Source organism: Nannobrachium achirus (genome assembly GCF_963921795.1).
Source record: "Nannobrachium achirus genome assembly, chromosome: 19".
Classification (NCBI taxonomy): Eukaryota; Metazoa; Chordata; class Actinopteri; order Myctophiformes; family Myctophidae; genus Nannobrachium; species Nannobrachium achirus.
Genome location: NC_137826.1, coordinates 27943536 through 27959863, shown reverse-complemented (window position 1 = coordinate 27959863; position 16328 = coordinate 27943536). Strand labels below are relative to the sequence as shown.

Genomic DNA, 16328 nt, shown 5'->3' with positions numbered 1-16328 from the left:
ACCCCATCATTCTGAACGAGACATACACCCAGCCTCTGTTTTACTACGAAATATCACAAAGGTTGACATTAATGAGATGTTAGATGTTAGTAAGATGTTAATTCGAGGATTATAATGTAGGCTTGTTTGTACCGTTAAAATTATTAAGACAAATAATGCGTGTAAGTTATGAGTAAAACTGTAATATTCAATACATACGTTATCAAATGGGTGCCAAAAATATGTATTCTTTATCAAAACAGGTAATTTCCCCTGGCATACCTGTGCTATGCTTTAAGATTTGCAATGGGACTGTGGTGAACCAAATTAATTAATTTAATTTCCCATTAGAATACATTGTGAAACATAGCAATATTGAAAGAGATCTGGACTCAGCAGCAAACATGGAGTCGCTTCACTAATGCTTATCTCCTACACAAAACACACACACACACACACACACACACACACACACACACACACACACACACACACACACACACACACACACACAGTAGCTGGTTGTCCATCATGTCCGATGATGACCATCTTCTCCTACTTGCGAGTCTTTTGGTGGCTGAATAGTCTAATCCTGGATCCACAGTTGCGGTTGCAGTCTGGGCATGTAAAAGCGGCAAAGGCTTTTGCGGGCATGCCTCTTTTCCTGGGTGTTGATGGTCCGTCCCATTCTGCCGTACTCACACTTATAGCTGCCGAGAGAGTGTTTTATAGAGCCTCTGGTGCGTGGCCTACCAGGACAGTTGTAGGCATACCATAGCTTTAAGATATTTTCAGAGGTCAACTTGGTGTTTGCCAGTAACCTCCTGATGTCAAACAGGTCACCATAAAGCCTTAAGTCAATGGTGACTCCAGCCTGCTTCTCCTCCCTCCAACGTAACAGAGTTGCATCACAGAGTACACAGACTAGAGATATTGAACAGTAGCACAGCCTTGCTGCAGTCGGCACACCCAAGGGCTCAGATCCGTGCCTCCCCACTGCCACTCGGCCCATTATTCCTGGAAACTGTCCAAGGATGGTGAGAAACTTGGCTGGACTTCCACATTTCTTCAGGACTGGCCACAGCAGGTGCCTGTTCAATGTGTCAAATACCTTTGACAGATCCAGTGGTGTAAAGTAACTAAGTACATTTACAAGTAAAGAATTCAGTATTTTTTGGCCTGTTCAATGTGTCAAATACCTTTGACAGACAGGTGTATGGGGTTAAGACATACACTAGGTGGATTTCCCAAATATTTTTGCCAGTAAATTAAAACCAGCAAGAGATCTATCCTAACATATGTGGGAAATTTGGGAATACATTTATAACAGCGACATGCTTTTATCCCCTCTCTATTCGTGTTTCTGTCTCTTTCCCTAACAACTGATCCAAGTCTTGACGCCCCCCCCCCCCCCCCCCCCGACCAGAAACGGTGGGGAACAGACTGACTAATTATAGGGCCATCTGTACCACAACCTTCACACTATCAGCCTGACTAAATGCCGCCACATAACATGTCTGTGCACAGATACAGTACACTGATTCATGTACACACACAGCCCAGATGGGGGTGGATGACTTTACTAATGGATGACAGTTGGTGGTGGGACTGTTTAAGAGAAGAGAGTGAGAACATTAAAGACGAGAGTGTGTGTGTGTGTGTGTGTGTGTGTGTGTGTGTGTGTGTGTGTGTGTGTGTGTGTGTGTGTGTGTGTGTGTGTGTGTGTGTGTGTGTGTGTAATAATAAGAGGAGAATAAACTATGCTCATGATATCTTCATTACCTGTTTTAGTCTGGCATTCTATTTTTAAAAATATACGACAATAGATAGACCACAGACTGTAAAATTAATGGACAGGATCACACCATTGGTTTCTACAGACCGTAAATGACACCTATTTTATTTTTTTCACCAGGGAGCACTTCTTTGAAAACCCCTTATCACCAATTAGCCTGATTGTCCTCAAGCAATCTGGCTAGCCATCGTCAAGGAAAAGTTTGTCGCTCTTTTCACTTTTGCAGCAATGCAGAAGTCTGTAATCGAAAGACTAGTCCTCAAGTAGCCTGATTGTCATAAACTAGTTTGACTATTGTCCTCAACTAGTCTGTCATCAACTAGTCTGATTGAAGGGCAGATAATTAATTCCAAGGCATCAGTACTTTAAAATCTTAGCTCAGGCGCCATTGGGCCAATCAGCGTGAAACTTTGAACCCAGTAAGCCAAGGAAAAACCTCTAAACCAGCCTCATGGTGGTATGAAGCTTACGCTTCAAAGGAAGAGGGGCAAACAGAGTGGGCGTTCCCTTTTCTTTGACGACGGCTTGCCAGATTGGTAATGTAGTGGAAAATGTCAGATGTCTCAGAGTCAACCCTCAATCTATCCATCCCTAAACATGATGACAGTCTATAAAACATTCCTCTGTCAGGTGAGTAATGTTGGTTGTGGGTGTTCATGCATTGTTTGGTATTGAGTACAGATCTATGTTGATCACATGACTATAGTCTACCGATTTACGTGACAGCTAGCTTGAGCCATGGTTATGAACAAACAAATTCTCATGTTGAACCAGGAACAGTACTTTTCAGATTGTACTTGTTATACTGTTACACTGTTGTTTGTGTTAAGTTCTGGGCTGTCCTGTTAAAATGACAGCTCATTATTCTGTGCAAATTTGACAGCACAGGTGATAAAGCACAAGTCGGCGAACTAGCTAGACTAAATGAGGGCTGGGGCCCTACTAATATAATCACATACTGTACACATTCGCACACACACATAATGATTACACATAACAGCTATGTTATGTTAAGGAATACCCTGTTAAAACTGCATTATCCAGCATAACATGACAGTGTTAGAGACTAGCAAGGGGTAGAGCTCTCCAAATTCAATCAGCAAACACACACACACACACACACACACACACACACACACACACACACACACACACACACACACACACACACACACACACACACACACACACAGAAGCAGAGACTGAAACAGAAACATTATCTCACCAGTTTCTGGAATAGGTGCCCCACGGTGACCTTCTCGTCCCACTGCTGGATGTTGGGAGAAAGGGCGTCGTAGAACTCCTTGTGGATTTCAAAGATGTCCTGGATCTTGTAGAAGATGGTCTCGATCTGCTGGACAGTTAGCACCGGTTGGGACGAGGTAGCCGCGGCCTTAAGAGGACGCATGGGCTGGGGAGAGAGAGAGAGACAAATCATATATTATTACTATACAGTAATCACCCAGTAGTTAATTAACAATTGGAAATATCACTATTGAAATATTCAGATTTGAAGGAGAAGGAGAGGACATGAAGTAGATCCTTGTGACCTTTAGCAGTGAACAAGAGACAGTAGCTTTGGCTATAATCTGACAAACTATAAATCGACCTAACGTCTGTCTGTCCGTCTGTCTTTCAGGAATCAGCATGCTGACATCACTGATACTAACTTTGCCCAAATTTGGATATGACTGACATCACTGATACCGCCGCCATGGTAACAGCCGCATGCTGAAACAGTGCCCAAATTGAGATCAATGAAACGTCTGGGTTCTCCAACATTACTTCTGAGACTCCTACATTAAATTCAATCCCTCATATACTATGCACACCCCCGGGCAAGGACTAGTATTATATAATTAAATACTGTCTATATTGATAAATTATGATATATGATATGATATGATATCTTATTATGCTTCTGCCAGAGAAGGCCGTAGCTGGAGGCAGTATGTTTTTGGGTTGTCCCCCAAAGAGTCTTGACTCTCTGGTGTCTGGCATTTTGTTTTAAAATACAAAATTATTATCCTTTTTACGCAGGGCTGGTATGGTTGACTTTAATGGTTTAAACCTCTGCACAAACATCCACTCAACAATGATTTTATTATTCTATCTACCGATCCAACCAATATTCCTTGCGACCATGAGTATAACTGTACTTGTGTATCTCGAGAACCGAGAATCCAATGATGGAATGTGCCATACAGCAATTAGGAGGGGCATCGGCTCTTGGCTTCTCTGGTACAGTAGGTCTATCACACTCTTTGAGTGATAGGCAGGGCGTCGTGAGACGCTTGTGCTATACTTTGCATGACGTTTGTGCCGGGATTCGCGTAACATGACTCAGACATATTGGTCGGATCAGCTGTGCAAGATACTGTCGGTGTGAACATACACTGATTGAGTGTGTCACATAGTCAGCTGGTAGAAATGCTGTAAGCGAAGGCTGAGAAATGACAGGAAGTGCAAGAGCGGAGGAGGAGGAGACTCCTGCTGTTATACTGATACAGTCTTGGCTCATGCACTGCCATGCTGCTACAACCTCAACATTGTCACATCATAAGTATTATGTTGTGCAATCTTCCTACGATTGCAGTTGAACAGAAATAAAAAGTAAAGAGAAAAAAAAGAAAATGTGCACAAAAATATAAATTTTAAACAGGCAGGAGGCTGCTACTGATGAGATATGTACTGTACACAGTCAAATATACAGTGTTTAGTGTGAGCAGTTGAACAGAAGAGGAGGAGGTACAGTAGTGTAGTAGGGTATCGTGTAACAATGCAGAGTGCTGTGTGTGTGTGTGCCGTAGGTCAATATGGCTATGAGACATCGACTCTGTGCTGTGTGTGCATGCGTGTGCGTTAGTGGGATGGACACACCCTGTTCACGAACCCCCACGTGTGGCTTTGGGTTACCATAGACATACAATGTTGCCTGAGACAGCAGAGGCTGAAACTGTATTGCTTTGTGAATGTTCATTTTCGGTTTCAGTTAAGAATTACTAAAACGGTCAAATACAGTAGGCGCTACTTTACAGAGGGGTCAGTGGTGGAAAAAAGTACTCACATTTTATACTTAAGTAAAATTATCAATACTGCAATGTAGAAATACTCTGTTACTGTACAAGTAAAAGTCCGAAATTCACAATGTACTTGTCTAAAAGTATGTGAAGTAATGTAGTGAAGTAAAAGTACAATATTTAGATCCGAGATGTAGTGGAGTAGAAGTAAATAAACTCCCACTACACCTAAGACAGGCAGCCTCTGTGGATAGCTTTAAAGCACAGCTCAACCTATTTTTTTACTCTTGCTTTTAGCTGAATTTTTAAATCCCTGTGCTGCTATTGAAGTCTGCACTGTTCTGATTTTTTTTTATGGTAGAGTCCTTACTGATGTTTTAAATGCTCTTCAATGTTTTATGTTTATTTATTTTTTTCTACTTTATTGTAATCATGTGTATTTTTTCTGTTAAGCACTTGTGCTTCATTTTCTGCTCTGTAAAGCGCTTTGAGCTGCATTTCATGTCATGAAAGGTGCTATACAAATAACGTTTATTATTATGATTTATTATTAAAAGTATTGTAAATTGGAAATACTCAAGTAAAGTACGAATACCTCAAAGTTGTACATAAGTACAGTACTTAGTTACTTTGCACCACTGCTTTACAGAGGGTTCTGTGAGAGGCTGGTGCAGAGGGACAGGATGTGACACCATGGCCTGGCAGAGAGAGCCTGGTCATATTGTTCAGTAACGGGTTTCAGGAAACATCCAATTGTGGTCCTGTTTTGAGTAGGAGCAGCAACCACTAATGGAACTCAAGTCAGTCAGTTGCGTTTGTGTGGTGTTTGGGTCTCACCAGTAGCAGAGCCTCCAGCTGGTTGATGTAGATCTCTTCGCTGGCCAAGAAGCCAGACAACACCAGTTTCTTCATCTCCAGTCCCTTCTCTATGTCTCCCTGCAGGACACACACACACACACACACGATCCAGAAGTTCGATTTTACAGTGTTCATTATACTAGAGTCAGGTCAGTGTTTGTTGGCATGAGGTGCACACATGCCCCGTTTAAAACAGGATGACGTCAGTCTGTTAGATGCCTTTACAATATCTAGAGAGCAGATACTCAAAAATACGAGATAGTCCTTTGACCAGGGGACAACGGACAGGTCACAATATCGCTCAAATGTCCACATTGGAACCATGCTGTTAGGTCTTGAGGTACAGCAAGCAAGCACTGGTAATAATATACCCTACCCTCCTCATCCCCTGCCACATAAAGGGCAGTTGTTTATTGGGAAGGCTTACAAATCTAAACAAATTCTCAATGGCCCACTTCCTTTGTGGAAAGTCTCTCTCTTTGCAAATCCTTCCATAGACGATAGAGGGTCGTGGTATTTTGGACTTCAGGAACAGGGAAGTTACACCCTGCCTGTGACTAATAACAGTAATACGGTTTTTGAAAACAAGGGGAAAGACACATACTGTACAGGTACATAAAATAACATACTGAAAACAAAATGCAGTTGCCTCCAAGCTAAGCAAAACAAGAGACCTTATAAAAATTCATATGGTGATAAAAATAGCTGCAAGTGGTGAGTCAGGGGCGTAACATGCCCAATATGAGAATGTTAAAGATATGAAGGTGACAAGAGGCAAGAACTGCATTGTTGTGACAAATGTTATACATGTTATATTCTTTGGGGCATGCTAGCTAGTACTGTATGTGTGTCAAGTACTGCAGGCATAACATTTAACTTTGATATTGCAGGTTTGAGTCCAGCACGGTTCTTTATTAACCCATTAAAACGGGGAAAGCATCCGTGTCATTTAAATTCTTTGCGTTGGCTATTCAAAAATAGCAGATAGGCCTGCACAAGCTTGCACACATCACAAGCTTGTATTCATGGGTTGCATTTGTAGTCCTAAATGGCCATATTGAGGACCAACACAGGTTTTTTAATCTGTCTGATTGGCATAGAACTAATGTTCTACGCCCATCAGAACACCTGCCGGTGTAGGACTACAAATGCAACCCATGAATATCTGATATTTTTTAACAATCATGAAAGTGTGAGAACTATGTTGATTTAGAAGGCATTTTTATTTTTTGGTCCTTTCTAAAGCTAAAAAATCAAACCTTGGTTCGAAGTGGAGCGGTGAATTTGAGCAGTTCCAGGTCTATGTTTTTGATTCTATGTGTTCTAAATCTATGAACTCTGTCCTAGATCTATAATGCAGTGATGTTGCTAGCTTTTTAATGTGTCATGCTGTTGTGTGTGTGTGTGTGGGGGGGGGGGGGGGGGGGGGTTAGTGTTGGTGCGTGCGCGTGTGTGTGTGTGTGTGTGTGTGTGCGTTTGTGTAGTGAGTGTGGGTGGGGGGGTGTGTGTGTGTGTGTGTCATGCTGTTGTGTGTGTGTGGGGGGGGGGTGAGTGTTGCTGCGTGACTGTGGGTGGGGGGGGGGGTGTCATGATGTTGTGTGTGTGTGTGTGTGTGTGGGGGGGGGGGGGGTGAGTGTTGCTGCGTGCGCGTGTGTGTGTGTGTGTGTGTGTGTGTGCGTGCGTGCGTGTGTGTGCGTGGGGGGGGGGGGGGGTGAGTGTTGCTGCATGTGTGTGTGTGTGTGTGTGTGTGTGTGTGTGTGTGTGTGTATGTGTGCCTGCACAACAGCGCCCCTCCTTTAACTTGTGTGGCCACTCAAGGTATTGCCAGGCTACAGACATAGCCACCCAGAGACATAGCCACCCACGGACATACCTGTCTATTGGGAGCGCTTTCACCGCTCCAAAAAAGATCAGGCACTTGATGAGAGCCAACACAAAGTTCAATGTTTCTTGAGGTACTCCATAAGTCAATCTGCCCGTTGCTTGACCCCGGAGGATCACTGGAGCACATGTTGAGCTGTTGTCGAAAAGCCCTGGGAGAGGATAACTACTGCTGGTGCCACAACCAGATGATGAGGGTGGTCCCAGAGACCATCATTCCATCATTTTTGTCAGTCCTGGGGAGAAGCTACAGCAGTGACAAAATCAAGCAGGGTCTTCTGGCAACAACTTCAGCCTGGCAGCTGAAGGTTGACCTAGGGAGACAGCTCAAATTCCCAGACACCATTGTAATGACATGACCTGACATGATCCTTGTGTCTGTATCAACAAGGCAGGTGGTCTTGCTGGAGTTCACTGTTCCCTGGGAAGAACAAATTGAGGAGGAGTTTGTGAGGAACTTAGAGGAAGTCCAAATATGAGCGGCTGGCAGGCGAATGAAAGCAGGGGATGGAGGACTCAATGCAGCCTATTGAAGACGCATGCATAGCATTCCCCCATTTGGTCTTCCCCTACACACCTGTTTCTTTTATAGGTGTGTAAAAGAAATGTAGCTTTTCATAATATCATATATAACCTATATAGCTCACAAACAAAGCACCACAACAGGTGCACACAGCCAGCCCCATAGAACAAGGCTCTATAATGCTATTTGTCCATACAGATAGAATTGAGTAAACCAAGGAAGAAGCTCATCTCAATAGATATAAAAGCTCTATCTATTTGCCATTCTGCCCACGACCACAGCTAAAATAGATGTTTTGTTTTGTTGTGTGAGGTGGGTATGGGTCTGTGTCTTGATGAGGCCATAGGGCAGTTCTGTCAGGAGAAAGTGAGATTAATTATTAACACGACGAGATCTTCAGACTGATAGTAAGTAAGTAAGTACCCAGTCCGCTCTAACCTGATAAGAAAAGAAAGGAAAGAGCAAGCCATAACTTACAGTACGCCTACAGTATGCTCAAGATGGAAGCTTACACTCTGAACTCTCTTAACCACTTAATACCCTATATTCTTTGTCAAACGGACAAGAGTTATAACTGTACTTGGACGACTTTTGTCACAACACCAAATTTCTTCTTGATAGCCAAAAGGTTAAAGTGTACGGTATACCACATGGGCATAAAATGCCTTCTTCAGCATGTCCAAGGTTCGACTCCTGACCGGCCATAACAATTTACAATTTGGGCATTTAATCCAGAGCGAGTTACAATAGCAATGTAATACATCAATATATCAAATGCATAGAAATTTTCATCTAAGAAAAACGTAGCGTAGGTAGACCAAATCTAAATTACGTGTATGGTCATCGAGGGTAGGCAAGTGCTACGGTAAATGCTATGAGCTAAAGGTGGAGTCTGAAGAGGTGAGTCTTCAGACCACGGCAGAAGCTAGGGAGTGAGTCTGCCGTTCTAAGTGCAACAGGGAGTTCATTCCACAGTTTGGGGGCCAGTGGGGCAAAGAGTCTAGGACGAGTGGATCGTTGTCCTGGGGTTTTTAGCAAGGGTTCTCTCAGCATCCCTGTGTTAGCTGATCTGAGTAAACGGGTGGGGTTGTAGGGTTCAATCAGGTTTTGAAGTACGGATGTGCCATACCATACGGCAAGAGCAGAATAGCAAGGGCAGAATAGTTTGTCTCTGTAGGAGTTGTCCCTGGAACTGAGTACGGTATAATCTGACAGAGAGGAAGCTGACAATAAAGAGGTGGAACAACATGTAACACCGGTATTCCATCAGAGACGTTGTGAATTGTGCACCCTGCTGACTGAGCATATTGCTGTATAAAAGGCAGTAAAATCAGTCTTACTACAGGTGGCACAATTTACAGATCATCATCGATTATCAAAAGCAATATAAATAAGACATTTCACTCATTCACAATCACAACCTCTGTAACGGCATGATCACAGTAATGCAGAGGTTCCCCATCTAATGCACAGCACTGAAGTTGGAAGCAGCTAGATTATTGCAGATGTGAACAGTCAGCAGCATAATGTATCCGATTATGAAAACTACAGTACTATGCGTCATTATTATCCTATCTATCCCAGCAGTAAAACGTCTCACTGCACTTTTTAAACCCACAAGGAAAGAAATATAGCTGAACTACTATTATCATCATCACATTCGTTAAGCACTTAAATCATATACTTTGTTGACTGGTGTCCCCAAGGGCACTAAACTAGGCCCCTACTGTTTTCCCTCTAAACCAAATCCCTTTGCTAGCCAAGCTACACGCTCACAACGTTGCCATAATCCCAAATCAAACCCCAAATCATCACTGACAGCAGAAACTTCATGTTGGACTTCAGAAGGTTGACATTTCTGGATAATAAATCCTTGTTCCGCTTTATCCTTGAGATTTTTGATATTCATGAGCTGTATGTCATAAAACAAAAAAGGTTTTGAATATTTCACTGTTTGTGCAATGTATCTAGAGTCTAGCCTATATGAAAGTTTAACATTTTGAATTATATTACAGAAGAGAATTTACTTTACACAATATATATACACAATATATATATATATATATATATATATATATATATATATATAATTTAAAAGGCTGGTTCACTCATATACAAATAGTTTTAATAAGAGTATTTTATTAAACTCCAAAACATATCTTCATTGCTGTTAAAATGCTTATATGAATAGTTTTTCCATGCTCTGTGGCATCAGATTCATAACGTTTGGAATTGATTGTATTTTCTCTCAACACTGAGAAAAAAAATAACAGGCATACAAACGCACACTTTGAAAATACAGACAACTTGCCTACAGTATATATACAGTAGGGCCAGCACTAACATGTGTGCCATGCTAACTGACTTTAATAAAGTATAAAAATAAAAAATCACACCCGTGTGAACTGAGCGGTGGTTGTGGAGGCTGCGCAACAGCAAAACAAATATAAATATAATAATAAAAATAATAATAAAAAAGATTTAAAAAAGATTAAAAACAAATATTAAAAAAAATAATAATAATAATATGGGGGGGGGGGGGTGCTTGTGTGTGTGACCCCCCCCCCCCCTCCCCGTGTGTGTGTGTGTGTGTGTGTGTGTGTGTGTGTGTGTGTGTGTGTGTGTGTGTGTGTGTGTGTGTGTGTGTGTTGCAGTTGATTTTCAGGCTAGAAGCAACAGCACCCTCTTTGGTCAACCAGTGGTACTAGGCTACAGACAGACATACATACATACATACATACATACATACATACATTCATATATACACTGATACACACATGGCCGTGCGTGCGTGCGTACCTGTGCGTGCGTGTGCGTGCGTGTGCGTGCGTGTTTGTTGCAATTGATGCTCAGGCTAGATTCAACATCAGGCTACAGACACATACACGGATACACACTCCTGCATACACCTCAGGCTACAGACATACACACACGGCCATTCTAAGGAGCGGCGTCACCACCGCTCAAAAAAACATGTGTGCCATGTTGCCGTTGTGACAGCAGGCTGAAAAGGACAGGAAAAGGAGGAGAAAAACTTTCTTTTTTTCCTTCCCCTTGGGTAGGACATTTTATTCCACTCCGTCAAAGATACAAAGAGCTTCTGTGTGGCAAGCAAGCAAGTTGGGAAATACATGGCGTTGAGTTGAGGGTTGTCTGGGGGAACCTAACCAGACAGAGACAGAGACAGAGACACACACACACACACACACACACACACACACACACACACACACACACACACACACACACACACACACACACACACACACACACAGACACACACACACACACACACACACACACACACACACGTGGAATGCTAGTGCTGAGGTGTAAAAAGAGGTCTGCATTCTGCCCTCTGTTCCAACAGTGTGACTCAATCATTCTGTGTGATAAAAGACACAGATAATGGGGGGGGGGGGGGGAGGACAGCACTGCCCAGCAATAATAGTCTCCATCAAACCAGAGAAAAACGCACAGCGTCACGCATACACATAACACGAGTACGAAAAAGAAAAGATCTACTTCCTTTTCTTAGAATAAATACTCAACTGTTTGAGCAGAAGTCTGCTCCAGAGTCAGACCTCTCAAAAGGTTCCACCAAGGCACAATCAAAACACACGCAAGCGCACGCGTACGTACTGTATGCAACGCAAGGCGGCACTCGGTAACGACATGCAATGAAAAGACACCAATAAGACCTTCCATTATTGCTTATATTTAGCCAAGCATGCAAACTTGACAGTACTGTGTGTGTGTGTGTGTGTGTGTGTGTGTATGTGTGTGTGTGTGTCTGTGTGCGCGCGCACACGTGCGTGTGTCTATACATTTACAGCATGTGTGTGTTACACAAACACACAGCTAACCCGGCTACTCTCATCATACCTTGAACTGCTGGTGGAGTGGCGTGATGACGGGCTCCTGCTCGTCAAACACCTCCTCCTCCGCCTCCATCTCCTCCTCATCCAGCACCTTGTCCAGATAGCCCAGCACCTCCTCCTCGTCCTCCTCCATCATTATCCCTCTCTTTCACCCTCTCCCCCCCCCTCTCTTTCTCGCTCTCCTTTTGTTATGGCGTTCCTCCCCTCCTCTCGGGGCCAGCCTGGACACATTAATGTGTTTTTCCCTCTCACAGCAATTGCCGTCTGGACGTGGACAGAAGAAGACCCCGCCTACTTTACCCAACCCAACTCCCTCCACCCCTTTGCTTTCCTCTACTGGGCTTCCTGGTTTGTGTGTGTGTGTGCATGTGTGTGTCACTGTTCCGGCTCAGTCGATGAGGTCTGCCCTCCCTTGTCTGTCCCTCCCTCCCTCTCTCTCTCTCCTCCCCTCAGCAGCAACAGCCTGACAACGCATGCATGTAGTAAAGCCAGCGAGACAGTTTCTCTTTCTCTCTCAGTCTTCTCCTTTTCAATCTCTTCACTTGTTCTTGCACTTTGTTTCTTCCTTTATTTGTTCTTTGCTTTCATTTCTTTCTGTCCCGTCTCCCTCCCGTTTCTTCCGCCCACCCCGCCCTCTCTCTCTCTCTCTCTCTCGCTCATCTTTGTCTGTCTATCGATCTGATGAGGGGGTAGAGCACTGAGCTCTGAGTAAAGCTACAGTAAGCACTGCCACGGCTGAATGTAATTACACGTCCTGGACGGGCGAGGGGTGGTTTCACGCTGTCATGTCGTCACATAGGTCTCAAGGGAAAAAAACTGAGCTCAAATTGACAGCTTTTGCGATGGGTATACACCGCAGAGTGGGAAAACAATACTGGCATTAGGCCATGGCTACACGGAGCTCGATATTTCATATATCCCGGTTTTTCAGATATCCACATAGAAAAATATCTAGGTCCACACAGAGCTGGATATTTCATATATCCCGGTTTTTCAGATATCCACATAGAAAAATATCTAGGTCCACACGACAAAGATATCTAGGTCTAACAAGCACACACACAGTAAAGTCTTCAGAGATATCCAGGTCCCCGATCCAGAGAATCGGAGTTTCACAGCCGAAATATCCAGCTTTGTGTGGCTGCAAGCCCCAACAGCACAAAAAAATGTCTAGCTTCAGAAATATCCAGCTCTGTGTAGCCGGCACCTAAGAATGTACAGTATGGTACTGTACTTACATGACTTGTATACAATAAAAATACAAACTAAACATGAAACCAAGTCTAGTGAGTAAAAAAAAATCTAAAAACAGAGACAGGAAGCACTAACAATTACTCCATAGTCGTTCTGTTATATGAGTTTTAAAGGATGCCAATTGAAACAAGCCCAAAAGCTTTTTTGAGGTATCCTTTTAGTTGTGAACTGTACTGTCATGAAACTGTACCTTTTCCTATGCAAACTCTGATAAAGTCTTCAATCAATCAATCAATCAATCAATCAATCAATCAATCAACAGAATAGGTGTTTTAACTGTCTGCAAACAAGGTTGTCCAGAACATTGTTTGCTGACAGAAAAAAGCGACAGGCCTATTCTATGGAGTAATTTTAACCAGAGCTTGCATGTTGTCCTACATCAGGGGTTGACACTAAGGTCTCAGAGGCACTTGCCCATCGGGCAAGTACAGTTCATGTTCTACTTGCCCGAAGGTAATGCCCACTTGCCCGAAAAGTAAATCGTCCATTATAAAATGATAGGTACGATTTTAATTACCGCTCAATTTAACACTTATTTCTTTACTTTCTGGGGCTGTGCGATAAAATGTAATACCTCAATACCTCCAAATCCAAATACCAAATACTTTAGCTATGATTGAATATGTCTATGGTTTCACACTTGTTATTTTATATTTTTAAATGTAGCAACAGTAAAAACAGCACATTATAGGTAAATAGTGCTCTTATTTTACATTCCACAGACCAGAAGACACAGCGCACTGGCCACGTTCAGGTGTTTAGACAGATCCTGTCGGGCAACCTGAAAGCCAACTTCACCTGCCCTGACGTTTTATTTACCTGCCGGGGGCAGGTGGGCAAGCCTTAGTGTCAATGCCTGCTACATGCTCAAAGAATGTTTTTAAAAGATCCCATGTGTACACAGTAGAGTTCTCAACGAGCCTGAAAATTAAGGTCCGGCCCTAACTGGGCCCTAACTGGGCCGGCCCGAGGCCCTACCCGGCCCGACTAGTTAGCATACATTTTAGGCACTATACCCGGCCCGAAAACGTCGGGTCGAGTCGGGTATGCTCGGGTTTGGAAAGAATTTGAGAACTCTTATCAGTGTAATAGTAATAAAATAATGATTCTTTCTTTTTTCATTGAGCACGAGACCCTACCCTGCCCGACTAATTAGCATACATTTTAGGCCCTACCCTACCCTAAATGTTGGGTCGGGTATGGTCGGGTTCGGGCAGAATTTGAGAACTCCAGTACACAGCTAGTAGCTACACGTGTGAGTGAAAAATCATTTATGTAAACCCAAACACTTCACATGTCAGCCGATCACACAAGGTTCAAACTCAGAAAGGCAAAGACAAGTAAGTCTAGTGCGACGAGGTTGTCACACTAGACTTCCCACGATAGCACTTTGGTACAGCAACGAATCAGTCAATGCTGTCCTCTCATTCATTTGTAATGTTGAATTAATCTAATCTTATTCACAGACTTACACAAACAGGAGACTACCCATGTTTAACACAGTTACTCCCCTCAAAACAATAATTATAGTGCATTGGGTTGGGTAGGGCAATATTAAAGACTGAGCCTCTTTTGTTTTACGCCATGGTACCACTAGATGGAGATATATCTGTATTTTTGGCCAGTGATGGAGCTCTCTCACACACACACACACACACACACACACACACACACACACACACACACACACACACACACACACACACACACACACACACACACACACACACACACACACACACACACACACACACACACAAAAACACACACACACACACACACACACACACACACACACACACACACACACACACACACGGTCAGAGCCACAGACTTTCCTCTCTGAACGGCATCATTACTGTACAATAGGTTAGGTTTTACATTGTCTTCTGTACAGAAGCCCTCAGTTCTTGATACTTGCAGATTTTTACATGGCACTTTCACACCGGCTAGCTCGCCCTTCTGTGTAAGAGAGACGGGTCAGGGTCATCCCAGCTCCTGCTGAGCCTCCCAAAGGAGTCTCCAGTCAAAAGGACAAACATTATTATATAATGTTTACATTATTATTATACCATCGCCAATGATCGCTGTCTTTGGTATATTCCCTGACAGGGGTGGCGTGAGGCCCCCTGCACATGTACAGAGAGTTGTCGCATTCACATCACTGTTGGCTAGGCGCATTATTCTATTCAAATGGAAAGATGTAACACCTCCATCACATCATCAGTGGATTATAGATGTTATGCAGAATATCAAGGTGGAGAAAATCAGGAGCACTCTCAATGGCCCCATAGGGAGATTCCATAATACATGGGATCCATTTATAGACTTTGTCAACAACCTGCCTGGACTTGAACCATAAACATAATGTACCAGCTCCTAGGGTCTGTCCTTTTTTAACATATTGCACACTGTCTTATTATTGTAATAATGTAGTTTTGTGATGCCTGTTGTGTTTGTGTTTGTAATGTCAGTTGTATTGTTTCGTCTGTAATGTGATTTATGTCAATAAAGTAAAAAAAAAAAAAAAAAAGGACAAACATTCACACATCATTTATGAAGACATACTGTACACTCAAATATGAACAGATATGCTCCCAATGAATCCAAGCAGAGGGATGGAACAAAAAGGCCTAAACTGACCTGCTTGTACCAATGATCAGATGCTGAATATGTATGGTTTACTGGTTTCCTTCAAAAGCTATCTCTTCACACAGTATCAATTATACCCGCTTGATCCCAATGTTACCTAGCAATCTATTCTCTAGAGCAGACCCAAACGCTGGCCTCAAAAAAGGTTTGGGTCGATCATTTCTCCCCTTCAATAATACCAATTGGTATAGGGTATGCGCGTGATATCATCATCATACCCGGAAGTTATACGGAAACCTATACTGAGTGGGAAAAAAATACTTTCTGGCCTTGTCAGCCCATACATCCAAACAGAAAAGTCCTATCTGATTGCGACGTTAAGCGACTTTAAACTCACTTTGCCACTCACTTTGCCACTCGATTTGCCATTCACTTTATGCATGCGCAGACCCTCTATAGTGCTTTATATTGCCGTTGATTAGTCCTGTTTACATCAAGGTATAACTTTTAAGGATCGTGCAATCATAGATTGAGAAACACAGCTA

The 16328-nt window shown here is 43.0% G+C and overlaps 1 protein-coding gene across 1 annotated transcript in view; it reads right to left on the bottom strand.

Annotated features, from left to right (window-relative positions):
- The window catches only part of abr (ABR activator of RhoGEF and GTPase), a 159856-nt gene that overhangs the window by 79963 nt on the left and 63565 nt on the right, over positions 1-16328 (bottom strand). Inside the window, exons 4-5 of the mRNA XM_080749846.1 lie at positions 5632-5730; positions 3000-3185 (exon numbers count right to left, since the gene is read on the bottom strand). Coding sequence (XP_080605972.1) covers positions 3000-3185; positions 5632-5730 — 285 coding nt within the window. The remainder of the gene's footprint in view (positions 1-2999; positions 3186-5631; positions 5731-16328) is intronic.